This window comes from Patella vulgata, chromosome 7 (assembly GCF_932274485.2).
Source record: "Patella vulgata chromosome 7, xgPatVulg1.2, whole genome shotgun sequence".
NCBI classification, from domain to species: Eukaryota; Metazoa; Mollusca; class Gastropoda; family Patellidae; genus Patella; species Patella vulgata.
Window position 1 is genome coordinate 15,330,727 of NC_065885.2, and position 27,451 is coordinate 15,358,177.

Here is a 27,451-nt window from a genome sequence, read left to right on the forward strand (position 1 = left end):
GAGTAATTGCTCCACAAATCATCAAACATTCAACAATTCGTCGTGACATGCTCTTAATCAACCGTCCAATCACGATTTGGGTCAATCTGACCCACTCCTCTTGCAGTGCCACGGTCAATTCTTGCAGTGTTGTCGGTTGACGTTGACGTCGATGAACACGTCTCCCGATCATGTCCCAGACATGCTCTATAGGGGAAAGGTCAGGACTCATGACTGGACAAGGCATATGGACGTCAAGCAAAGGGCACAACTATCGGTGCCAGGATGTGGTCGCACCAGTGACCCTTCCTTGAACAATATGCGAGTTAACAGAGGCACAACACGCGGTCGTCGCGCATGCAAATGGGCTGCATGTACCCGATTTCTAATCGTTTGGGGTGTAACTCGAATTCCTGTATCTTGGTACATGTTTACAGAGAGCTGAGTGACCTTTTGTCCTCGATTTCGCAGGACCTTTGTACGAATGTATCTATCCCGGGCTTGTGTAGTGGCTCTAGGACGACCTGAACGAGGTCTATCATCAACATTGTGTGTTTGTTGGTACCGGTTCCACAGTCTGCTGATCGTGTGCGACACATTAAGCATGTTGGCTACTGCTCGCTGTGTAGAACCCATTTGAAGCATGCCAATAGCACGTAGACGTTCATCATGTTGAAGACGTCTCATTGCAAATTAAACGTAACACACTAAAGCAAAGATACGCTTAACAGTAAATCTTGCACAAGAACCGATAGGAAAGCAAAAATTGATAGGATAAACCAGCACGCGGCAGTTTTCATCAACCCTTCCTTGAAGTGTAAAATTTGACGATGAAACCCTCCCACGTGTATGGCGCTATTGCGTGTCGCAGGTGCAGCTCAGTGGTTCTGTTGGGGCGATAAGTTCTTCATCTGTCAACATACTCTCAAAGCATGTCAAGTGGCCATAACTATTTATTATATCACAACCTGCAAAGGTATTTGCATTTCAATATCCCCTACTTTTTTTAAAAGTATATATATTATATATGGACGTTAAATCCCATCTCATTCTCTCTCTCTCTCTCTCTTTCTCTCGTCTTCTGAAACCAACGCCGCGACAATGTGAATAAAGACAAGCCAAGCTGGACAATTGAAAGTTCATTTTGGGACTAATATATAGTTTAATTTTATTTCATTAATTCGCTTAAAGATACATTATGGGAGATTCGATAAGGAGTTGGCAGTTCTCACTTTAATAGTTAAAAACTATTGACTCAATGACACCCCTTATGACACTCGGCAAACCTCAGCAGATTCCAGTACCCTACATCTAGCTTCGACTGTATGACGAGGTCCGCCATTGGAACTACTTTCAAGTTCCAAGATTACTAACGGCGTTGCCCATGACGACGCCTTTGAGGAATGTTTTATCATACAAATATTTCAAGCCGTTTCTTCCGATTTTCTTCAAACAAGTACAACCTTGCACCGAAAATTCTACACACGCTTCGAACGACGCAATTTTGATAACTTCTTTTTAAAAGCGGCAAGTGTTTCTAATAAGTAAACCGGTGCCGCATCGCAATTGTACAGGCGTAAGTGCATATCACTTACCGTCATACAGCCGAGGCTAGATGTAGAGGTTTGCCGAGTGACCTTATGATACAACGTCCACGGGTAAAGTTACAATCTTCCCAGTATATCACTACGGGTCCCAGTATATCACTACGGGTAACGTAACAATCTTCCCAATATATCACAATGGTTAACGACACAATCTTCCCAGTATGTCACTATGGGTAACGTTACAATATTCCTAATATATCACTACGAGTAACAATACAATCTTGATAATATATCACTACGGGTAACAATACAATCTTGCCAATATACCACTACTGCTAACGGTGCAATAATATTCACATATTAAATTAGCACTTTATTTTCAATTGATGAAACACATATCGTCATAAATCAGTGTTCTACTTTGAAAGTGATAACGCATACACGTCGCATATTTGAACAAATATTATATTGGTATACTATACATTGAAATGTATGACTTATTGTATATACACTCTCCTTTGACAATAGATTAACAATTTATCGTTCATTAAACATGCATTATGCAAGAGCAAAATCTGCTTATTACAAGTCTTTCTTTAGGCCTGAAATGTTATCTAAATTATCAATTAGACATTAATTAACTTATCCAGACCATAATAAACTCTCGATGTCAAGGCTAGCCTTCGATGTTGGCTGGATTAGACTCCTTTATGCCGCTAACGGCCATTGATAATTAAATTTTAAAAAAGTGGATAGTCGAGACTATGCTGTTTATATTAATGATTTTAGTAATGATGACCGAGACTATGCAAAAATTTCACCCGCTTCTTTCTCGGCTCATAGTGGATCAATTTGACTGAAAGTTTCAGCAAATTACCTTTACACTATCTAGTTTTTAACTATTATAGCGAGAACTGCCACCTCTTTATCTTATCTCCCATAATGTATCTTTAATAATAGCATTAATATGTGGATTTAACATTAAGGCCAATGAAAATTAATTACTAATCTCTTTCCATTATATTTAAATAGATTTATTTCCCTTTAAATGCGTGTTTTAACATTGATGTCAATGGGAAGAGAATTACTGGTCTTACTCCTTCATATTAATAGATTTACATGCCTTTGAATACTTGTTTTAACATTGAAATCAATGGGAGGAGGAGAATTACTGGTCTCACTCCTTCAAACTGGACGGTGTTATGCAAATGTGAAATAACCCCATTTCCCTCCCTTCCCCTCTAATTAAGTGAGAGTGATGAAACTTGGTGTGTAGTTTCGTTACATCAATACCTTGACTAAGTTCGATAACGAGTATTTTCCGCTCAGGATAAGCAGGGCGATAAGCAATTTGATTGGCCGAGGCTTTGGAACACATTAAGTCTCCATCTAATTGAGGTAGAATGTCCAAACTGGGTGTAGGTGTTTATTAGGTCAATGCCTGAATGGTGTTCGAAGATGAGCCTTTCTGCGTAGGGTAAGCAGAGATAAACAATTTGATTGTTTGATGCTTTGGGACACGATAATTTTAGTTCTAACTAGAACTGCGATGCAGTAATGACGGGTTTCACTGGTGCCACGTTACTCTTGAACTTATGTCACTTCCGGGACCAATGAAACCGTTAAACAGGTTTCCACATAAGCATTGCACACATGAAATAAAATGGACGCAGAATCAATCAAATCCAGCAATCAAATCCTGTTATACATTTGTTACATGTTAGTGATCCTGACAAAATTACATTACTTCCGGTGATAATGAAAATGTTAAACTAGTTTTATGAAATCGGAAATGGCATAAGGCATCACATGGTGAAAATTTTATGAAAATCGAATAATAATTGCCACCTTTATAGACCAGCAACCTTGAAAAGTGACTTGAAGAAAATCGTCTATTTCTCTGCAACCGTACAAGTTAGAAACCATTTTGCGGTATCTGTATGATCGTATGGGTTCATTCTATTTGTTGATTGGAATACATAAATATAATTTAAAAACATTACAAATCAGACTCATTTGAATAAGATATCTGTTTTGCCCACATGGACTCAGAATCAACCACATCCAGCAATATCAATTCATTTTATACATTTGCTACATGTAAGTGATCCTGACAAAATTACATTACTTCCGGTGATAATGAAAATGTTCAATTAGTTCTGTGAAATCAGAAATGGCATAAGGCATCACATTTTGAAAATTTTATGTAAATCGAATAATAATTGCCAATTTTATAGACCAAAAACCTTGAAAAGTGACTTGTAGAAAATCGCCTATTTCTCCGCAACTGAACAAGTTAGAAACCATTTTGTGATATTTATGATATTTATGTGGGTTCATTCAATAAGTTGACTGGAATCAAATATCAAAATTTTAAACAAATAACAAATACGACTCATTTGAATAAATTATTTGTTTCGAAGGCTATAAATATAGTTTTTACCCAAACTACATCATTTCCGATGCAACTTAAAATGTTAAATTGGTCTGACCTAGTCAAAAATGACATTACGCATCAAAGGGTGTCACTTTTAAGAAAATCCAATAATTATTGGTCAACTCTTTTACAGGCACAATAGCGTAAAAAGGGACTTTCTCGGTAACTGCTCATATTAAATTCTTTTTTTTTTCTTTGAATGTAAATCAGTTTTTAAAAATTCATTTTACATTATTATATGCATTGCGACCCATTTGGGTCAATTTCTAGGTCCCAAATATTAGCGATTTAGCTCCATTAAGGTATCTACTACTTATCTATGTAATAAGCTGGAATGATCTGTTGTCATTAGTCAGTCTTTCATCATAGGAAATAAAGAATATTATACTATGTTGAATATTCATAAGTTTAATACGCCTTGCTAATTGCACTATTTTCTATTAATGTCCAGGTTTATCTCTATATAATTTTATAAAAAAAAATAATATTTCAAAGAGATGTCTTGCAGATTTAAAGTCTTTAAGTAAGCAGGTGAGGTCGTCTGCAAAGGCTATGCTTTTTAATGATTTATTTCCAAATTCTATTCCTTTAATTTCATTTGTATTTCTTATGCAGTGGAGTAGGATCTCAATTACTAAATTGAATAAATTTGATGACATTGGGTCACCTTGTCTGACCCCTTTTTCGATGGGAAAGTAGGGAGTTGTATAACCGTTATTTAAATTTGCACATTTTATATCTTTGTATAGTGTTTTAATCCATCGTATGAAGTTGTTTTTTAAATCAAAAAGATTGTAGTACTTTATACATGAATTTATGATCAATGTTTTTTAAAAATCTATTGCTAAAAGAAATCCAATAATTTTTCTTTGTTTTGCTAGTTCAATACAATCATCAATTATCCTGATATTTTCCTGAATAAGGCGACCTGGTACAAAGGCCGTTTGATTCGAATGGATAAGTTTAATTAAAAAAGTTTCAATCTATTAGATAATGCTTTGCTTGCTATTTTGACGTCTACATTTATTAGTGTTATTGGCCTCCAATTAGATAGGTCGGTTTTGTCTTTAGATGATTTGGGTATTAATTTTATTACAGACTGTCGTTGACTTTCAAACAAACATATCCTCTTCAAAACTTTTATTAATAGCACCCAAGTATAATGAATTTATGCTTGGCCAGTAAACGCGGTAACATTCAACTGCCAAGCCATCGTACCGTGTGATTTGTTGTCTTTCAAAGCTTTTAAGGCTTTGTCACATTCAAAATAGTCCAGTTTATACTCAAAAATATGTTTATGATTTTCGTTTAAATTGGGCAAGGTTTCACTTTGGAACTTTTGTAAAAGGCTTTTACAGATTACATTGTCATTTACATTTATTGAATTGGAGTATAGTTCTTTGTAAAATTTTAATATTTCTTGTGTTTTGTCTTTACTTTTGTATATATATGTTCCATCTGATTTCTTAATTTTTCCTATTGTTGTGTTGAGCTTTTTTTTCTTTTTCTAGATTAAGAAAGAATTTATTATTTTTTCCCCCCTTTTCATACCATGTCATTTTTATATGCCCACATTTTCATGTGGACGTATATTGTCGCCCCTGTCCGTCCGTCCGTCCGTCCGTCCGTCCACAATTGTTTGTGAACAGTCTACAGGTCACAATTTTTATCCGATTTCAATGAAACTTAAAATATAGGTTTATCACCTTAAGATCTCGGTTCCTTTCGATATTGGCATGTATCGGACTGTAACTTCATGGATTATGGCCCCTGATTGTACGAAAAATCACGTTTTTAGCTTGTGAACACCGTAGAAGTCACAATTTTTATCTGATTTGGTTTAAACTTTAAATGTATGCTTATAACCCAAAGATCTCGGTTCATTTCGATATTCGCGCATATCGGAATGTAACTTCCTGAATTATGGCCCCTGATTGTACGAAAAATCGCGTTTTTAGCTTGTGGACCCTAGAGAGGTCATAATTTTTATCCGATTTAAAACAAAAAACCGTATTATTATATCACCGTTACACCCTAAGGTCGGCTGAGTTCGAATTTCGTGAAAATCGACCCAAAACTGACAGACAAAATGGCCGCCCCTCGTTCTTAAATAGCGTAAAAATATGGTATATCAAGGTTGTGGACCCTATAGAGGTCACAATTTTTATCCGATTTTGTTTTGCGCATATCGAATTGTAATTTCCTGAATTATGGCCCTTGATTGTAGGAAAAATCACTTTCTTTTTAGCCCCTTCTCTATCCATCTCTCGAAAATGTGGGCGTATCCTGCCTGGCAGCCGCTGGTTGATCTTAAAATTGCTCTTCATCATACAGTTTATCTAATTTTCCCTTGATCTGGAGATATATTGTATAGTTTACATTATACGCCTCTTCATTAGTGATAGCTAGCTTATTTACAGTTTTTTCGAGCTCCCTATTTAGTTCTTCCTTAATATTTCCTTTAACTTTTTGTTTCGCTTTGCTATATTGGATTGTTCGCATTTTGATACAGTACTTTATGTAGTCCCAAAATATTCAACTTTCCATCCACCTAGAGATTCTTTTATTAATTTAACATAGGTTCTATCATTTAAAAGAGTAGCATTAAAGATCCAAAGTTCAGGTCCCCTTTGATTTCTATCTATTCTTAAAACTAAATGAATTGAAGAGTGGTCGCTTAAAATGTTTGGTTTAATTATCACATATCTCTATCATATCCTGTATTTTATTTGCGGTTAATCAGAAGTCAATTCTGCTTTAAATGTGTGGATTTTTCCTCCTCCATGTATATTTCTTTAATGAAGGATTTTTTATTCGATAGATATCAGTGAGATCAAAACTATTTATTATATTATGAATAGCATTCATACCGTCCTTTTTAACTCTATAATTCCCGCCTGCTCTATCTAGTAATGGATTTAGTACGTTATTAAAATTGCCTCCAATTATTATGTTGTAGTTTTCATTTCTTCTAGAATTGTTTCTATTTTATTAAGAATATGTAAGTAGTATACCGATTGTTCTAAGTTGTTTACAGGACTATAGATGTTGGAGAGGATATATTTTTCATCACTTATTAATAATATTAAAGCATAATATCCTTCAATATCTGAATATTCCTTTAGGATGTCAAAGCTGTCTTCCACTTTAAATAGGATAGCAGTTCCAGCTGAGTTGGATCTGTTGTATGCGAATACAGCTCTACAACCCAATCTCTAACCCAGGAACCCTCATCATCCTTTATGCTATATAAGTTTCTTGTAAGAAGCAAACATTACATTCTGTATTTTTTATCCAGTTAAATACCTTTTTACGTTTAATTTATCACGCAATTCCCTAACGTTTAATGATAACAATTCTAACTTGGCCATTTTTGTTTTAATGGGTTGGATGCAATAATTGACGGTACAGCACATGCATACCCTGAAATGTGATTACATTTAATACAAGGATAAGTTACTCTAATACAATAATGCTTGTAATTTCTTTTCAAATATACAATATATAATATACCGATAGTGTACAATTTTTTCTACATTTATATCAATTAATTTTCATAAAGCTATAGAGAATTTACATTCTCTGTGTATATCCAAGGTGAACATGTTACTAAGATGCAGATTCGAAGAGGGTGGGGCGTGTCTTAGTTATTTATAATTATCTGTTGATACAAAAGAAGATGATTTTCCATTTGATGTGGTTCATTACAATATTTAAATCATTTAATGGTAGGATTTATTTATACATATTGGTTCCTGAACATTACTATTGCCTCGACATAATAATCATTATAAGATTTACTTTAGGTTTTTTATTAACTGAATTTAACCATATTTAACATGTACAGCATTATTATCTTATTTATATATATTTAGAAAGTTGATTTCTTAATGAAGTGTGAATATATATCATTTGAAATTTATTTTCACGCAGTAGATCTTGTAATGTGCGAATTGATAACATTAACGACCTATCTCTTTTTACAGGTTCAGGTTTATGCTGGGGTGGAGATAAAATGGCCTTTTGAAATGGGTTTCAATATACATACATAAAAATAAATTACAGTTTGAGTCCTTCGATATAACAGTTATATACAATTAATTTACTTCATTTACTTTTATAGCGTTCCTGTTTTTTCATCACGTATGTCTGTCATGAATTCATCGATTGTCTAGCTATTTCGGGAGATGCATTGTTCAGTTTGTCTATAACTTTGTGGACCTCTTCAAACAGTTCAATTTTAACACGTTTCTTCCCTTCCAGCTTCCCATAAACATTGCAGTTATTATACCAGGACGAAACTCCATCTAATGATTTCAGCCTGTTTAGTAATCCTCTGTTTTTAAAAGTTATATCATCAAATATCATGAAATTATTGATAAAGAAAGCTTTCCGTTTAAGCATCACCCTAGACTTTGATTCACTATTTAAGAATTTAACTAAAATTGGTTTAGGTTTGTCACTATATTTTGAACGCAGTCTTTGTATAGCCAATAAATGGTCTGGCGATAAACTTACACCTGTAACATTCTTTACTATTTGACAGAATTTTAGTCTAAGGTTTTCATCGGTTTCTTCTCTTATCCCTTATAAACCTATAACGGTAAGTCTCTTTGATCTTTGAGGTATATTCTATGCCCGGAATAACCTGCTGGGGGCAGCTTTGGATATATACAGAGGAATCTGGAGTTATTCTTCTAAACGTTTTTCTTTAAACCTGTAACAGGTTATTCTCCCAGAGTAGGGTTTTTTTCATAAGAAAACATGATATAAGGTTTTTCTTACGGGAATTCTGGGATATTCTCATTTTACGTACATCTAAACATAAACATAGACGGTTTATAAGCAAGATAAAGTCCTCGATTTCGGTTATGCTGGGGAAGAAAGACTTCAGAAAAAACCTCGAAGAAAACCCTCGGCCTACCGGCCTCGGTTTTCTTTTTCTCGGGTTATTTTCTTCAGTCTTTCTTTCCCCAGCATAACCTCAGTCTCGTGCTTTATCCTACACATAAAGCTCCACATTCAGTTTTCTCGAGTATTGTTCGTTGTAATTTGCCCTACTAATTGCTTCATTATTTTTCAGTTTGAGTACATTTTGATATTGTTTTATTTCAGCTATTTCTCGTTGTAAACTTTTATTTTCAACAATAAGCTCATCATTTATAGCTTTTTGACTCTAGGTATTTTTCTTTCAGGCCATTGGATTCTTCAACCAAGGCTTTTATATCATTTTGTATTTCAGTTTTTACTTGATAAAAGATAGTAGTCCTTAACTGTTCAATTACATCTGTTGTGATTTTACCGACCTGACCAGCTTCCGGTATAAATTCTTGAGACCCGACTGGATATCCGGAACAACGCACAATCCTCGACCTGAGTTCCAGTATTGCTACGCCGGACAGTATAAATAAGTCATCACCGTCAATGGATCGGTCTTCAAAGCTTCACAGAGAAGCTAAGGGTGAAAGAGCGGCTGCGAGACTACAAACACCAAGTCATCATCTGTGAGTGCGGAGAAGAATGTACCACCAACCATGTCCTGGTAGACTGCGAGGTATACGAGGAGGAGAGAAGGAAACTAGTGAGAACAATGGAGACCAACAACACACCATTCAACACTAAGAACCTACTCTTCCCGAGACCAGATCTAAAACTGCAAATCTTCGAACAAATCCACGCCCTAATGGACACAGTTGGACTAAGTAGAATAGTGAAGTAAAAGGGGGTCACGGTTAGACGGGCCCGGCATCTAAACACTAAACTACATAGGGGATTTATACCAAACTGGCAGGATAGTGGAGTAAGGGGGAGTCACGATCAGACGGACTCGGCATCTAAACACTATTCCACCAAAAACAATACACCAAACCTACAGAGTGGGATAGTGGAGTAAGGGGAGGTCACGATAGGACGGGCCTGGCACCTAAACACAAACCCCACAAAGATGACATCTACCAAACTAGCAGGATAGTGGAGTAAGGGGGAGTTACGGTCAGACGAACTCGGCACCTAAACACTATTCCGCAAATAAAACTGATACCAAACCCAGAGAGTGGGATAGTGGAGTAAGGGGAGGCCACGATAAGATGGGCCTGGCACCTAAACACTAAAACGATGACATCTACCAATCCAGAAGCAGACGAGATCATCTACCAAACGATATGTTTTATATTAAATAAAGGGAAGAACTTCCCACTAAACCAAATCCATGGCATTCCTGATTATTTATTTATAAGATCATCAGAATTTCTATTAGAGCCTCTCTTGATATATTGATAAAGTCATAAATAAAATATATGTACCACACATAAACACAATTCATCATATAGGTCGATAGCTATGGTTTAAGTGAAATTCCAAGTTTTAGATGGTTGATAATAGTGTATTTACACTAATTAATCAGATCATTTGTTTATCTGGATTGCCAATATACATAATTATGGAAGTGTATAGTTGTCAATAGCGCGACATTAATAAGGTAATAATATGTGATCTTTGCGATGATTTTACCTCTGAAAACAAGATTTTACCTCTGAAACATGATTTTTACTGAGTTAATTGAATCAACGCGCTATGTCATTTCGTTTTAAATGAGGACGTTTGCGTTAAGATATTGCTATTCTGAAGCTTTGTCGGCATTATTAAGCTGACAAGGCTTCAGCACAGCAATATCTTAATGCAAAAGATTTAGGTTACGAATTTCAGGTTTGCTATTGATGGTGCCGTCTGTTCAATTCCCTGGCAACATGCAGGATCAACGTGAGGATAATTATATATATTTAACTATGTTAGTTCCACTGAATGATCCAACCATGACAATTACATCCCATCTTTTCTCTGCAGACTATGAAAGCGTATAGGGGCCAATAGCGCGAAAGATTTCGCGATATTAATAAGGTAATACGTCTACATATTGTGATCGTTAAGATGATTTTACCCCTCAAAAGACCATTTTTGCCGAGTTAATTTTACTAACGCGCTATGTTGTATGTCGCCATTCCGTTTTTAATGCGCAGGTTTGCCTTAAGATATTACAACTCTGAAATTTTGTCAATACATTCCATATATGACGATGCGCCATGTCGACAAATACTACGGCGAAATGGAATATGTTGACAATGCTTCAGAATAGCAATATATTAACGCAAACGTGCGCTTTTAAAACGAAATGACGACACACAGCATGGCGCGTTGATTCAATGAACTCAGCAAAACTGATCTCAACGATCACAATATGTAGACATATTACCTTATTGATATCACAATATCTTTCGCGCTATTGACGGCCCTATACGCTTCTATTGCAGATATATGTGTTCTTATTCTCAGTATATTGATCGTCACAAAAAAACAATTCGAATAAAAATATAATTAATGACATGCCGTAAATCAACCATTTTAGATTAATGATAGTAATAACAACATATTTTATTTAATTACGAGTTAGTAAGACGTTGGCTCGCTAACCTGAAGGCACCGTTTTCGATCCCTGAGTTGGCCGAGAACGTTTATCGGGATATTACGTTGCAGAATGGTCAAAAGGTAATAATGGGATTTCGGGCACTTTCTTTTGGTGACTAGAAGGCAAAGTTTTGGTTTTTTTTCAAAGAAATATTATGTTTCTTATTTTATTTTTCACATTGTCCGTCTACCCGGAACAGCCCGACATATTGTCAAATAATTAGAGAGGCGCTGTTTTGGGTTAACCAATATGGCGTCGATGACTTCCCAAAATGACGTCATGCTTCTTGGTGTGAAGGCATTTTCACGTTCTCAATACGCGTACCCAATACCCCCGCTACGCTCTTGGCACACACGCTTTGCGCCGCACAGCAACGTTCTCACCACTCTCAACCACATTGGTGCCACGATCTAGAAGTCCACGCTGACACGACGCCCCGAGCCCACCATTGCTTACAGTGATTTTACATTGATTAGTGGATTCTTGTTCTGTAGGGCAGATATTGAGAGTTAAAAAAAATAACCCAACTTCACACATACACCACGACTTCGCTACGACCTAAAAGAAATCTGCCAGATCGTGTCTGAGAGCGGCACGGACGTGGCGAGGTCTTTGTGAGCATGGTATCGAGTGGGTAGTGAGAGCGGGGACAATGTAGTGGAAGCGAAGCGTATTGAGAGCGGAGCGGGACGTGGGGTCATAGCGAGGACTTCGTTTAGTGTGAAGGCTACTATACGAAGCTCGTAAAAGCATGATGAGAGCGTAGCACGATCTGATTGATCTAGAGAGGGCTTGATGAGCTCTTGGTCAACGTACAATGAAAATATCAATTTAAAAACCTAGGTGCTTGGACTTTCGGAATTAAATGGATGGTTACTGTAAACATATCAATATTTCGTTTACTGTTTACTTGAAAGTCAATCCACAATATAAGATAATCCAATGTCAAGGTTATAGAGTTTCTCCGTCGTCGTTCGTTACCAGCGCACGTTGTTAGCGATACTATATCTTATGTTGTAAAAGTTATGCCGTAAATGAACCATAGTCCACTCTACAGATTTAGTTTTCATAGACCCTAACAGATCAATAAATATACAGTTACCATATCCAAGGCACTAATTGGCCTACTTAAAACTGTAAATAATATTCGAAATTAAAAACACGAATTAGAATTCAATATAGAATTCAACAGTTAATAATGGCTGATTCACAAACGACAAAATACTAATAATAAAAACGTGTAGAATGGACAAAGCATACTCAACAGACTGTCGTTTAATTTGGACTGTTCACGTATTTCACACCCACTGTAGGCTTAAACATATGCCATCATTCCCGGCTTTATCAATTGTGTTTAAAACAAAGTTTCATCTTCCTTAAGTCGTGGGAGCTCATGGCCAGTGCTGGATTAACCATAAAGCAAATAAGGCACGTGCCTTAAGCCTAGCTTATGTCGCCCTACGACGCGACGAAACTGACGGCAACTGGGAGCTTATGTCGCTACGACGAGATTTATCCACTACTGGACGCAATCACGAGCAACCAGTTGGTCCTAGTTGTAAGCATACTCAACAGACTGTCGTTTAATTTGGACTGTTCACGTATTTCACACCCACTGTAGGCTTTATCAATTGTGTTTAAAACAAAGTTTCATCTTCCTTAAGTCGTGGGAGCTCATGGCCAGTGCTGGATTAACCATAAAGCAAATAAGGCACGTGCCTTAAGCCTAGCTTATGTCGCCCTACGACGCGACGAAACTGACGGCAACTGGGAGCTTATGTCGCTACGACGAGATTTATCCACTACTGGACGCAATCACGAGCAACTAGTTGGTCCTAGTTGTAAGCCGGCGTCAGTTGCAGAATCGGAGCAACAACTGATCACATGACTGCCAGTGCCACGTGATAAGCTTCAAAATGGCGGCGGCAATTCTGAAAGAGGTGAGTTCCACATCAAAATACACTATTACTAGTTATATTTTTATCACTGTAATAAATAAAAAGGGTAGGCTCGCCCTGTTGTTCATTTATCCCAACAGTGCGTGGTATTGATATGTTTTTTTTTTCTTGTTTTTAAGCAAATTAGATTAGTAATGCCTGGAAAAAAAACCCAAAAATAGTGAAATACCGTACACTGGTGATTTCAATGGATTTGGATCAAATGGCAACTAGAAAATTTCTGACCCAATTTAACAAAACTGGGCGCACATTCACAAATATGCAAACAATGTTTTGCATGATTCATACGTACAGTGGACATGGCAAGCTATACATCTGAAAGAAATATGCAACTACTGAACCATCGTAAATTTTAAACGGATTTCTTCAATCATGAACAAACTACTTGACTTTGGTTATCATAAACTTACCTGTGTGTTTGAAATTACCTCCGGTTAAATAAAATCCATTGTACAACTAAATATCCCAGCGAATAAAAAAGTTCTCTCTTGTACAATTGAACTCCTTACAAACTTGGTCATCGAAAAAAAAAAAAAAAAATGGAAGCTAATTGCGTCACTTATCGGGACAGATCATTTTGTATAAAGGGGTCTCAGCAAGGCTTATCTATTGTAACGGTGTTTGGCTCAATGAATCATTGAATAGGTATATGTTATTATTTTTATTTTATAAATACCAAAAATTATTATCAACAACAAATCATACTGCACATGAGTTTAATTATCGGCAGATAGTTCCACGTCTTTCTATTTCTCTTCGAATAATATTTCCGTTGTGCAAAAACTGTTCAAAATTTTGCGTCTCGGTAATACTATTAATTTCCGAAAATCCCGGCTTCAATTTGAAATTCACAGGGAAATGTATCCATACGATTGTACTCTCAGTTATTAACTTCAGGCCTATATTAATCACAAGTACAACTCCAATTTGAAATCCACAGAGAATTGAATTTTCTGATAGCATTTCGTAGATCGCTATCATGCCTCAGCCAATCAACGCTTTGAATTCTATTGTATGCTACACAGATGCAGTGAAAATGGTTAAATTTAGCGCAAAACTTTCCCGAGTTTTTCCCACAGTCTGCATAATTAACACACAAGACCCAATAATCAGATACCTCTTTTGACAACTGATTTTTTGTGTTAAATCTAAAATAAATTGTTTGATATTGGAATTTGATTTAAAATAAGGTGTTCCAAATAATGGAATAACAATTTAGTTCTATTTGACTTTTCAGGCTCATCAACGAAGAAGGACTTTAATTGCTGCTAAAGTGCAGAGGCGGAAGGTGGGTGCTTTGCTTGTCATGAAGCACCTATTAGATGAAAGAAAACACAAAAGAGATCGGATACGCTGGAAAAGGCCATGGCTTTACAACCATGATGAACAAGGAATATTCCCAAACCTGGTCAGAGAAATGGAATGCCAATTTTCTAAGAATGTCACCAGCACACTTCAAGGACCTAGTCAGCATGTTGGGGCCACTTATACAAAGGCAGGACACAAACTTCCACAAAGCAATACCACCTCAAGAAAGACTTGCTGTGACTCTGTGGCTCGAATTGGCAGGCGCAAAACTCTATTATATTTTGTAGAAAATAAAATTATTTATAATGTACTAGAAAATTTAACGGAATTAAATAGTTTGGTCTGCAGAGATTTTTTAAAAAGTATAATATTTAGCATAATATAGTGGGGAGGGAGTATGTCATTCCAGGGGGCGTGGCATGTCATCCACACGTACGTAGAAGTGCGATTGGTAATACCTAGGTGCGGATCAAAGTTAGTGTTTTGATATTAAATTACGGATATTTTAGAATCTGAAACATATTTCCCAAGGTCTTTATTTTAAATTTAAAGCATTGGATTTGGGAACATGTTTTACTTTTTGACACAATTGAAAATAATTAATGATATATACATGTAACATACGGTACGGTACGAAACCAATGTTGGTGAGTGATGTGCCATTATAAATCATATATTTCATTCATTCATCATTCGTGTTTTACTTTGTGGAATCCAAGTGAATTCGGGCCATTAATCTTCGACTCACCGATGGCCAAAGCAGATTCGAGATAAGCTAGAATGTTTATATTTAGGCATAATAATATTTTTATAATACAATTTTTATTTATTTGGGTTAAGTTTAAGAAATGAAACTTTATATCACGATATACTTTCATAAGCCCCAAGGACCAAATTAACAATTGAATAGTGTTTGTGTACCTCTTGTGGATAATTAAGAATGACAGGTTAAGCCTAGTTGCTAAAGCCAGAAATATTGACATTTCTAGCTATTTTGTAAATCGTGCGTAATTTAGTACACGAGACATGATTGGACAATATGGGAATAATAATGACGTATATGATAATTTCAGCCAAGGAAAAAAAAACGACACTTACACATAGGGTCACAGTATGGTATAGGCTAGCGCCTGCATGTCTATGCTATGCTTTCTGTTGGTTTTTGTGTGTGTTAAATTAATCGGTAAGCGCACGAAGGAGAAACAATGAATTAAGAGGGCAACTTGGAGTTTTTTCCTAAGTGGCGACTTTTTTTACTTTTTATTATAAAAAAATCCACTTTTCCGCCATTATTGTTGTCCCCCTTGGTACCACATGACTAAATAACCGAATCTTATTGGCTACCTGGGCGAGACGCTGAGTCGAGATAGTCGCAAGTGCGCTCATGTCGCTTGCGACTAGGGACAACTAGTTGTCTCCAGTCGGAGGAGTAGAACATGCGCGACTTGAAGAAACTGGAGACGACTGGTTTGCACCAGTCGTAAGAGCGCTCAGTTCGCCAAGTTAGTCACGACTGATCAGTTCCACTTGATCGTAAACCAGTCGCCGATTTCGAGTCGCCGTCAGTTTTATCGCGTCGAAGGGCGACATAAGCTAGGCTTAAGGGCCAATCAAAAATCCACACCACAAAATAATAAAGTAAAACTTTTTTGATAATTATCAGGTGGTGACAAAAATGCTTGCCTTTATTTTTCCGAATTTATTTATCTTTAATGGCTACGAACTGCTCAGGGGAACGCTCTTTTTCGCAACTAAAACGAATTAAAGATGTTAAACGATCAACCATGGGTCAAAAACGTCTTGGTATACTGGCACTTCTCTGCATCGAAAGCGATTTACTTCATAAAATTGACTTTAGTACACGAGACATGATTGGACAATATGGGAATAATAATGACGTATATGATAATTTCAGCCAAGGAAAAAAAAACGACACTTACACATAGGGTCACAGTATGGTATAGGCTAGCGCCTGCATGTCTATGCTATGCGTTCTGTTGGTTTTTGTGTGTGTTAAATTAATCGGTAAGCGCACGAAGGAGAAACAATGAATTAAGAGGGCAACTTGGAGTTTTTTCCTAAGTGGCGACTTTTTTTACTTTTTATTATAAAAAAATCCACTTTTCCGCCATTATTGTTGTCCCCCTTGGTACCACATGACTAAATAACCGAATCTTATTGGCTACCTGGGCGAGACGCTGAGTCGAGATAGTCGCAAGTGCGCTCATGTCGCTTGCGACTAGGGACAACTAGTTGTCTCCAGTCGGAGGAGTAGAACATGCGCGACTTGAAGAAACTGGAGACGGTAAGAGCGCTCAGTTCGCCAAGTTAGTCACGACTGATCAGTTCCACTTGATCGTAAACCAGTCGCCGATTTCGAGTCGCCGTCAGTTTTATCGCGTCGAAGGGCGACATAAGCTAGGCTTAAGGGCCAATCAAAAATCCACACCACAAAATAATAAAGTAAAACTTTTTTGATAATTATCAGGTGGTGACAAAAATGCTTGCCTTTATTTTTCCGAATTTATTTATCTTTAATGGCTACGAACTGCTCAGGGGAACGCTCTTTTTCGCAACTAAAACGAATTAAAGATGTTAAACGATCAACCATGGGTCAAAAACGTCTTGGTATACTGGCACTTCTCTGCATCGAAAGCGATTTACTTCATAAAATTGACTTTAAAAAACTAACTGACGAATTTGCAGTCACAAAAGCACGCAAAGTCGTAATCTAGCTAGGCAGTGAATGGGAATATGTAGGCTACTTATAGTAAATACAGTACTGTCAATGTTCTGAATTTGTTTGTAATAAATTTTCTGTTGCTAAATTTAACTTAATTCCTTTTGTCAATGAGCCCAACATATCTGTATTTTCAGGCCAACTATCAAAATGTGCCTTAGGGCCAGCAGAGCCTTAATCCGGCACTGGTCATGGCCTCTCTTCATCTAATGGTTGCGCCACATCCTTCATGGATTCGCAATCCAATATTTAGTGCTAACTCTTATATTATCGTCTGCATTTAGGTAGGCTTTCTATAAATGTCCAGTGATTCGGCTTTAACCGTAACATCGCCGCGACAGCGTCACCTGTGGATATATACCGTAGAATAATTAGAATTTGTTCAACAGTGACAATATTCGAAGAATCGGTGAAATTTTGACAAAAGGGGATTTTTCAAAGGCGCCTGGTTTGGAACCGGAATAATTCAAAAGTCAAAGGAAACGCGTTAATACGTCATTAAAAGACAGACAAAGATTAATTCGTGTGCTTTCCTGACATATTATACCCAAATGATTTTTTACAGAACCGCGTGCATTTGTAGACATCGTGTTCTCATACTAACATCACCAGAATGAAGAAATATAGTATAAGAAGACTTTGAGAGTAGGCCACGAGACCGTTAAATGAATAAAATACTCTTTTATTTGGATGTTTGGCTGTTGATGTTATAAACTTTTTTTAATATAATGTATTTTTAAATCTTGGTTAATTTCTTTTAAAACTCATTTTATTTTATGTTATGTTATATATTTGATATGCTTTTAACGTGAAAAATTTAGTCTGGAGGCTCAGCGCGGGGAGGTGTCCATCAAATGGGCACAAAACCAGACCCAACTTTTCTAGAGTAACATTTTGCGTAGAATACGATGTCGAGTGGTAATCAGTCCGCCATTGGGGCATTTTCGAGATTTTCGATCATTTTCAGCTTCTTTTCATAATACAAGAATGACTGCGCATTCACTTTCAGTGCAAATGAACTCATTTGACCTTTGACCCCGAATATCCCGAAAACGCCCCAACGGCGGACTGATTACCACTCGGCATCGTATTCTACGCAAAATTTTACTCTACAAAAGTTGGGTCTGGTTTTGTGCCCATTTGATGGCCAACCCCCTCGCGCTGAGCCTTCGGTCTAATTGTATAAATAAACTATAACGGGACATCTATAATAACTTGTTTTCCTTATTTTAACTTCGTCGTGTTGGAAACAAACTGCAAAGTCCAACAAGATGATTAATCTGAGCAATCTAAAACCTATTTACCGGTTGTATAGGGAGATAACTGCGTAAATATTTCAATTTTCTGCAAATTATCTTATTATTCGTTGCAATTATTATACTGACGTGCTGCTAATTGGCGATATTAGGTTTGTATTGTATAATATTGGGTAGTATTTGGTAGCATTTGATAAGTATTTGGTAGAATTGGGTTATTATTTGCTTGATTTGGGTGATATAGGACGGGCAAATGGAACAGACAGACATTGGTAATCACATTTGAAGTATATTTCCCACAATATATCTCACTACTTTTGACAAAATCAAGTAATATGCTCATTTTGCACCACTATGTTGTAATATTGGGTAGTATGTGGTGATATTGGGGTGGTATTGGGTAGTATTTTGTGATATTGGGGTGGTATTGGGTAGTATTTGGTGATATTGGGGTGGTATTGGTGTGGTATTGGGTAGTATTTGGTGGTATTGGGTAGTATTTGGTAAATCGCCCCGCTGTGCTATGAGAGACAGCTGCGATTTCCAATTGTCGGGGTATCTTGAACATGCTACCACTGATCTACGAGTTGGACAAGACGCCTTTCTTTGCCAGAACCAACTGGCAAAGGAATCGAAGTTGAAAAATCCGATCGAACCCGGGACTTTTTGGTCATTATACGGAGATACCTCTCTGCTCTTAATACGTTGGCAATTGGGTTTTTATTTTTAAAAAAATCAGATACAAACACTCAAAATATAATATCAGTCATACAATATACAAATTAAAAGACGATTATATCACAGATTTAAAATATGTTTGAACTTCTTCTAAAGCTAATTTTAAAATCTTTTTAAAAAGTTCTATTAAATCAACAGACACGTTCTTATTCATGATGTGACGTTTATAAACAGCTTGTCTCAAACAACTAAAAAGCAGATTCAGCAGTTCATAAGCAAGTCCATAAAACCCATGTCTGAAAATCTGACAGTGAAAAGCCATTAAAAATGATGGCGATTGATTTGGGTAATAGCTACAAGGATTGACTGAAAAGTTCTAGACCCATCTGTGAAAGACCTGTACAGTTAATGGTTACCATTTATTTTTCTACATAGTCACCTACGAGGTGTACACACTTTTGCCAACCAGTATGCAAGGCCTGGATGCCAGCCACCCTAAAAAAAAGTCGTTCACAGCTGACATAACGTCACCATTACTAGGAAAATGACTGAATTTTGAATTCTGGCTGAAAGTGATGAATCCGGTTCTTATCCATGGTTACAAATCTCCCCAAAAAATTATCAGGATCTGCTTCAAAACGGCGCAAATTGTCATGAGACGTCGGAAATCTGGCACGTTTCTGATTCGCAGTCAAGAGCTTTGGCACCCATCTTGCAGAAACTAATGTGGTCAATCCTCTCATGTACTCAACACTGGCAATATGTCGAGTGGTCAATCGTCGATCAGCTATCATCATGTCATGTACCCGGGTAATGTTTTCTGGAATAGTTACTTTTGATAGCCAGGGCTCTCTCTGTCACGCTTAAATTCTCCAACCCACTTCTTTACCTTGGAAAGGTAAGGGTATAATCCCCTAAAGTGAAGACCATGTCGGCATGCATCTGTATTGGGGTTAGTCCTTTCCGTTGCAGGTACTGATGACTGTCCTATAGTTCATTTCTGGTGATTCCAATGGGTAAGTTCACAAGCTGGCCTGGTACGAAGACAATAATAAAAGTTGGTTTCAAGTCAATTAATCTATCCTTTTCAGGCTTAGAACTTTTCAGGCTTAGAACATTTCAGCCAGCCCTCGCATGATTAGCGTTTGTTTTTCTATAATAATCTAAACGTCGTCAGCAAAGTTTCAAATAACACGTTTGAAATAACAATATCGATTAGAATTTTATAATGATATATGTTTAATATGTACAAATATCTATATCTACAGTATTGCCAGTGAAAAACTTAGCAGCAGGATGAGTAAACGAAATTCCAAAGGTAAAACTGATTAATTTTAGTGAATCATATACAAGTTTAGCAATTTGCATGATTTTCATGAAACTAAAATTATTTGATTTAGTTGTACATATAATTTGTTGATATACGACATTAATCTTTCAAAGACGTTGCCAAAGGCGGAGAACAATTCCATTGGGTGATAATTTGAGCACTGGCATGGGATAGGAGAAACATTTTCTATTTTAAAGGAATTTGGAAATCAATAGGCAAACTAAGATATATATCAAACATTTGAAGGGTACACTTAGGGATTTTGAGGTAGATTTTAAGATTTTGCAACAGACTTATGTTTTTTTACATAGAATTTAAAATTGTAATTTTGATATTAGCACGTGTTTTCTTTGTTTAAAGGATACTACAACATTCTCAACTTTGCGCAACGTTAATATTTAGTTTGGAATATAAGTTTTAAGAAATATAATACAGTATTCACATGTGTCGGTTACTGAGCATTTAGAAACAAACAAAAAACAGCATTAGCTGTTTCTACTTTGTCATGATTGTCAAAATATATTTTGTAGATAAAGGTGGACATTCTGAAAATGAATTAGTACGCTGAATACTCTTTCTATTTTTTTCTTATTCGGTTGTAACTGAATTTGCACCTTTAAATGAAAAACCCGATATAAACTGACAACCATCAAGATTCGCTGAAATGAGTTGTAACTTATGAATCAATTTTATTGGTGTACCTTTTCTGGCTTTTGATAATTCGGGTGTAACTTTATTTCTGAAAATTCGAAATTCACGCCAATAAGTAATGTGTGAAAGTGAAAATTTTCATTCGAACAAATGGATAAGGATATGATATAAGTACTTTTGGCAGTTGGCCCCATTGGTATAAAAATATTTAAAAGGATTATTTTTAAATCTGACAAAAGACGAGGATAATACACATAAAAAGAGACTGTTTTTGTTTTTTTAGCTTGCTGTAACTGTTTCGTAAAGTATTGTTTTAATCAAGTCGACTCATTTCAAAGGTAAAAAAATAACCACATTACTTATTATATGTTTTTGATTACATTACATTAGATATAATGATAAATACTTGAAATTAGATATAATCATAAATACTTCTTAGGAAAGCGACCAGTGCTCCAAAAGGGGCTAAATCTGCCTATTGCAGGTCTTTCTGTAGGTCTAATTAACTCTCGGTGTCATCGCTAGCCTGCGATATTTACTGGACTAGAATCCGATTTGCTGCCCAACGCTCATTGATGATTTAATCCAAAAATGGATAATCGACTCAATTTTTATACGTCCACATTCATAATGTGGACGTATATTGCCGTCGCCCCTGTGTGTGTGTGGGGGGGGGGGGGGGGGGGGGTGTATGTGTGTGTCGCCTACAGGCCACAATTCTTAAGTGATCATCTTCAAACTTTACATACTTATTCCTTATACCCTAAGGATGATCCCTATTGTTTTGGGTGCATGCCCGACCCCCCAGGGGCAGAGCCACGCCCATTTTCTTTTCTTTGTATGTCTGTGTGTCGCCTACAGGCCACAATTCTTAATCAATCGTCTTGAAATTTTTCATATGAATGGCTTATACCCTAAGTGTGATCCCTATTGTTTTTGGTGCATGCCCGACCCCCAGGGGCAGAGCCACGCCCATTCCTTATATTTATTTATTTGTTTGTCATCTACAGACCGCATTTCTTAACGTAACATCTTGAAACTATGCATACTTATTCTTTGTACCCTAAGGAACATCTCTATCGTTTTGGGTGCATGCCCGACCCCCAGGGACAGAGCCACGCCCATTTTCTTTTCTTTTTATGTCTGTGTGTCGCCTTTAGGCCACAATTCTTAATCAATCATATGAATTGCTTATACCCTAAGTATGATCCCTATTGTTTTTGGTGCATGCCCGACCCCCAGGAGCAGAACCAAGCCCATTCCTTATATTTATTTATTTGTTTGTCATCTACAGACCGCATTTCTTAACGTATCAACTTTACATATTTATTCCTTATACCCTAAGGATGATCCCTATTGTTTTTGGTGCATGCTCGCCTCCCGGGGGCAGAGCCACGCCCATTTTTGTATTTGTTTGTTTGTCGTCTACAGGCCGCATTTCTTAACGTATCATCTTGAAACTTTGCATACTTATTCTTTGTACCCTCAGGAACATCCCTATCGTTTTGGGTGCATGCCCAACCCCCAGGGGCAAAGCCACGCCCATTTTCTTTTTCTATGTGTGTGTGTCGCCTACAGGCCACAATTCTTAATGAATTGCTTAAACCCTAACGATGATCCCTATTGTTTTTTTACCCCCAGGGGCAGAGCCACGCCCATTTTCTTTTCTTTTTATGTCTGTGTGTCACCTACAGGCCACAATTCTTTATCAATCGTCTTGAAAATTTTTCATATGAATTGCTTATACCCTAAGTATGATCCCTATTGTTTTTGGTGCATGCCCGACCACCAGGGGTAGAGCCACGCCCATCCCTTATATTTATTTATTTGTTTGTCATCTACAGATCGCATTTCTTATCGTATCACCTTGAAACTTAGCATACATATTCCTTCTATCCTAAGGAACATTCCTATTATTTGTGGTGAATACCCAACCCCCAGGGGCAGAGCTACGCCCATTTTCTTTTTTTATGTCTGTGTGTCACTTGCAGACCGCATTTCTTAATCGATCATCTTGAAATTTTTTTTAGACTTATTCCTTATAGCCTAATGCTACGTTTTTATACTTATTCCTTAATCCTAAGGCTGACCTCTATTATTATTTTTGGTGCATGCTCAACCCCTTGGGACAGAGTCACGCCTAATGTTTGTGTGTCTTGTGTTTTGCCTACAGGCCGCAATTCTTAACAGATCCTTTTGAAACTTTGCATACATATTCTAAACGTCATGCTTTTAGAATAAAGACATCGATTGTTTTAAAATAAAAATTGTGTTCTGTTAATGTGAACGAAACGTTAAATTGATAGCAGTCCTACAACCCAGTTTGATTTCACAGACCCTCAATGCAAACTGGACCATATCAAACAAAACAGGAATGTGGACGTATATTGCTGCGTTAGCGATGCTGTTGTTTTTTTATCTTACCGACTGTAGTAATAATGACCTAAAATTCACAAAAGCTAATATCTAAGTTCAGTGTCGATTAATTTGACGGAAATTTCAACTAATTCCCTTTACATTATCTGGTTTTTAACTATTATAGTGAGAGCTACCAACTCTTTATCTAATCTCCCATAAATCCCCTTTAATATTCTATTGTTACTCTATTTTTTTTTTTTTTTTCGTTTAGCCCTAGAAAGAAACCCTACAAATTTATTTTCCTGTTGATTGTGACGCTAGTTATCATCTATGTAACACAAACGTCAAAAACAATATTAAACCAACCGCCTCTTTCTGAATTGAGACGTTACAGTAGGTCCCCATCAAATCATTTAACAACGCCATTTCCTGTGAATGAGTTACGCCATGTTGCTTTTTTAAAGGTTCACAAAGCCTGTAGTTCAACTGTTTTAAATATAATATACAGGTTTGGATTTCAGAGAGGTCTTACTTTTGTGTTGCCGAGGAAAGGCAACTATCTTGGCGGTCGTTCATCGAGTAGGCCTATAGAGAAACACCGAATTCTGCCACCATCTTTGAACAAAACATACGACATGTTGTGTAACCACGTGATATTCAACAAGACCATATTTGGTCATTATCTGCCTAGGGACACGGTATATATTGCTATAGTAAGAGATCCTTACGAACGCTTTAGGTCTGCCTACCATTACTATCGAACAGTATATCGAATAGGATATCTCATACATGGTCCAACCGGAGCTGATCATTTTGAACAATTTATAGCCAACCAAGATATCTACGAGCCCACCAATCCGTATCATTCTTACACCAACAACAGAATGGCTGTGGATTTTGGATTTCCAACTAAATACTTCAAAAATTCTACTAAAATGTTGAAATACGTGCAGGACTTGGACTTAACATTCGATCTAGTTATGATAACTGAACGATTTGACGAATCTATGATACTTTTACGAAGAATGTTAAATTGGTCATTCAAGGATATATTGTACATAAAGCTGAATGCTCTCAAAAATAAACCCAAGAATAACATCAATTCTACCATGATGGACAAAGTTAAGAAATTCTCAGAATTGGATTATATTCTGTATAACTATTTTTACGAAAAATTTGATAAGCGGGTTAAGCAGCAACCTTCTAATTTTAGCGACGAAGTTTCCGTATTTACATCAATACGCGAACAAGTGGCTACGTTTTGTTTAACTACGACTTCCAATGAAACATATCTATGGGTAGCAGACACAAAGTGGAGTGAAGCTTTCACAATTTCTTACATGGATTGCAAACAGATAAAACTGGGCGAATTAAAATTTCTGAGTATTTTAGTGAAAGAGCAAAAATCGAGAATAAGTAGAGTCGGGGTCAATAGAAAATTCTTTGATTCGATTTCTGATATTCACTTCGGAAAACAGTTCAGATACCTCCCACAGCATGTCAAAAGAAAGGAACAGAAACGTGAAAAACGAGATGCATAACCTATGGAAATAGTATGCGGGCATATGAGGAAGATGGTCCATCTTACTATTATTAAGCTTTTTCGAAAATTATCGTTTGGAATGCAGTAAAATTGTGAATGCAGGGCAAGTTAAGGTTATAAAAACAGCGTACTATGTTATATTGCACCGAGTTTACTTTCTAAAAAGGGGCATCGGCTTCATAAATCCAAGGTCAAATTATCTTGTTATATCTAATAGTAATGTGTGTGTCGCGCACAAAACAGAAGAACTACGCCTTTTCTAGAACACCTGATAAAACATCTGATTTGTTCAGAAATTTCAAGCAGCCAACAATTTTTTGCTGTAGTGTTGTATTTCGGACAGTGACTCTGTGGGTGACTTTCTACCAGCTATACCCGTCTTTTTAAACTAATCCAAAATGTTACTTCAAAAAAAGCAATATGAAGTGACGGGTATCGTGCACACGGCGCGGATGGCATGTTTGCTTTTCCTATGGCACGTGATACCACTTTGACGTTGTCCCTTGCCAGACCTGCGGTAACATTGTGAAGTTTCACTAAATCCCTGACCATTTCAGTAATTGTAATCAAAACTCTGTTATGTGTCTTCATCTGTATACATCAGGGGCCGGTTGTTCAAAGCTCCATTTACTTATAACGACCTGTTAACATGAAGTTAACGAATCGTTATCTTTAACGGAGAAAAAGCTTGTTGCTGAATCCCCGTTAACTTTAACATGTTGTTATATTTAACGATGGTATTGGAATTAGTCGTCTGTCAGTCGAAACATACCCAAGTAGCAAAAATCCATAGATTACCTGTGTAGTTTCCTATAGAATTCTATAGAACATTCTAGAATTATTTGGGGGGAGTGGGAAAGGGCGGTATCTCATTGTCTATCGAATGAAATTCTATAGTATTCTACAGAATGAATTTTCGGGGGCTGTAGGAAATAACATTTTACAGTTTCTGTAGTGCAGACCCTATAATTGTCCTATAGATTTATGCTACAATTTCTAGCAATTTATTCTAATTCTATAGATTTTTTTTCTAGAGTTTTCTGTAGGAAATTCTGCAGTTATCTTTTTGTCTTTAGTTAATTTGTGTGAACAGACTGCGCAGTTGTCCTGCTGTTTCAGTTTCTTACTAACTCCAATGAAGTTGTTATACATGTACATTTACAATGAATTTAAATATTTAAAAATTCAGCCAATGAACAAACAGTCGTTTCTTAGATTAACTTTAATCTGTCCGGTAGCTAACTGATAATAAAATTGGCTTTCCAGCAACAGAAATTTAACGGACCGTTAACAAACGTGACACATTAGCAAGATAACGATCTGTTACAGTTTTAACGGATCGTTAAAATAACTTGAGTTTTGAGCAACCGGTCCCAGATAAAAATATTCATGCGTTATTCTGTTTTGGAGATGTTGACACGAGTTAATTCAGGTAGAATAAAGAATTTGACTTACATTTGTTATCTATTATTTGTTTAATCATGGTAATGAGTGGGATGAATTGTACAAACTTTAATTGAACTTGTAGGTCACTGCATTCAGTTAATTCACGAACTCGGTAATTTAACAAGGCTTGTATTCTTCAGAACGAAATGGCATGTTTCTTTTTTGTGTGATGTGTCTTTCGAGATTTTCTCCATGACTGATTATCTGCTAGATGAAAACGTAAAACACTTTCGCTTTCAGGTGTGAATGCACTTGATAGTTGTTGATGCTTAAAGTCGGGGGAGAGAGAGCAAGAGAGAGAGAGAGAGAAAGCGAGAGAGAGAGGGAGAGACATATCGTCACCATTACTACGAAAATAATTGAATTTTGAATTCTGGTTAAAAGTGATGAATCCGGGTCTTATCCATGGTTACAGGGCTAAAATAGACAGACGCACATTTCATTCTTTAGAAATCAGACGCGCATTGGGTTCTTTAGACGACCATTTAAAGATGTAATGGTTTCCTGGTTAGACTTTTACAGCACTGTGGATGGAGACAAAGACATGTTAACTTTAAATATTGTATTGTAGACTACTGTGTAACTGTTGTGACATAAAAGCATTTAGCAAAAACACTATCGTTGTTCAAGTTACTTATTTCGGTATCGTAAGGAAAATTTGCCAGATCGTGTCTGAGAGCGGCACGGGGATAATGTAGCGGAAGCGAAGCGTACTGAGGGCGGAGCGGAGCGGGGTGGGACGTGGGGGGGCATAGCGA

At 36.7% G+C, this 27,451-nt stretch overlaps 1 protein-coding gene across 1 annotated transcript; it reads left to right on the forward strand.

Annotated features, from left to right (window-relative positions):
* The first annotated feature begins 11,422 nt into the window (after nucleotides 1–11,422).
* LOC126828312 (galactosylceramide sulfotransferase) lies at nucleotides 11,423–27,308 on the forward strand. The gene is made up of 4 exons (XM_050557999.2): nucleotides 11,423–11,505; nucleotides 20,634–20,683; nucleotides 21,630–21,684; nucleotides 23,976–27,308. Exons 1-4 carry the CDS (start codon nucleotides 11,495–11,497, stop codon nucleotides 25,243–25,245), a joined length of 1,386 nt encoding a protein of 461 aa, XP_050413956.2. The 5' UTR covers nucleotides 11,423–11,494; the 3' UTR covers nucleotides 25,246–27,308.
* The last annotated feature ends 143 nt before the right edge of the window (nucleotides 27,309–27,451 follow it).

Bases quoted from the DNA above. Each gene is read 5' to 3' on its own strand.
- LOC126828312 (XM_050557999.2), top strand. The intron at 20,684-21,629 runs GTAAAACTGATT...TTGTTTTTTTAG, and splicing joins GAGTAAACGAAATTCCAAAG to CTTGCTGTAACTGTTTCGTA. The intron at 21,685-23,975 runs GTAAAAAAATAA...TTTTTCGTTTAG, and splicing joins CAAGTCGACTCATTTCAAAG to CCCTAGAAAGAAACCCTACA.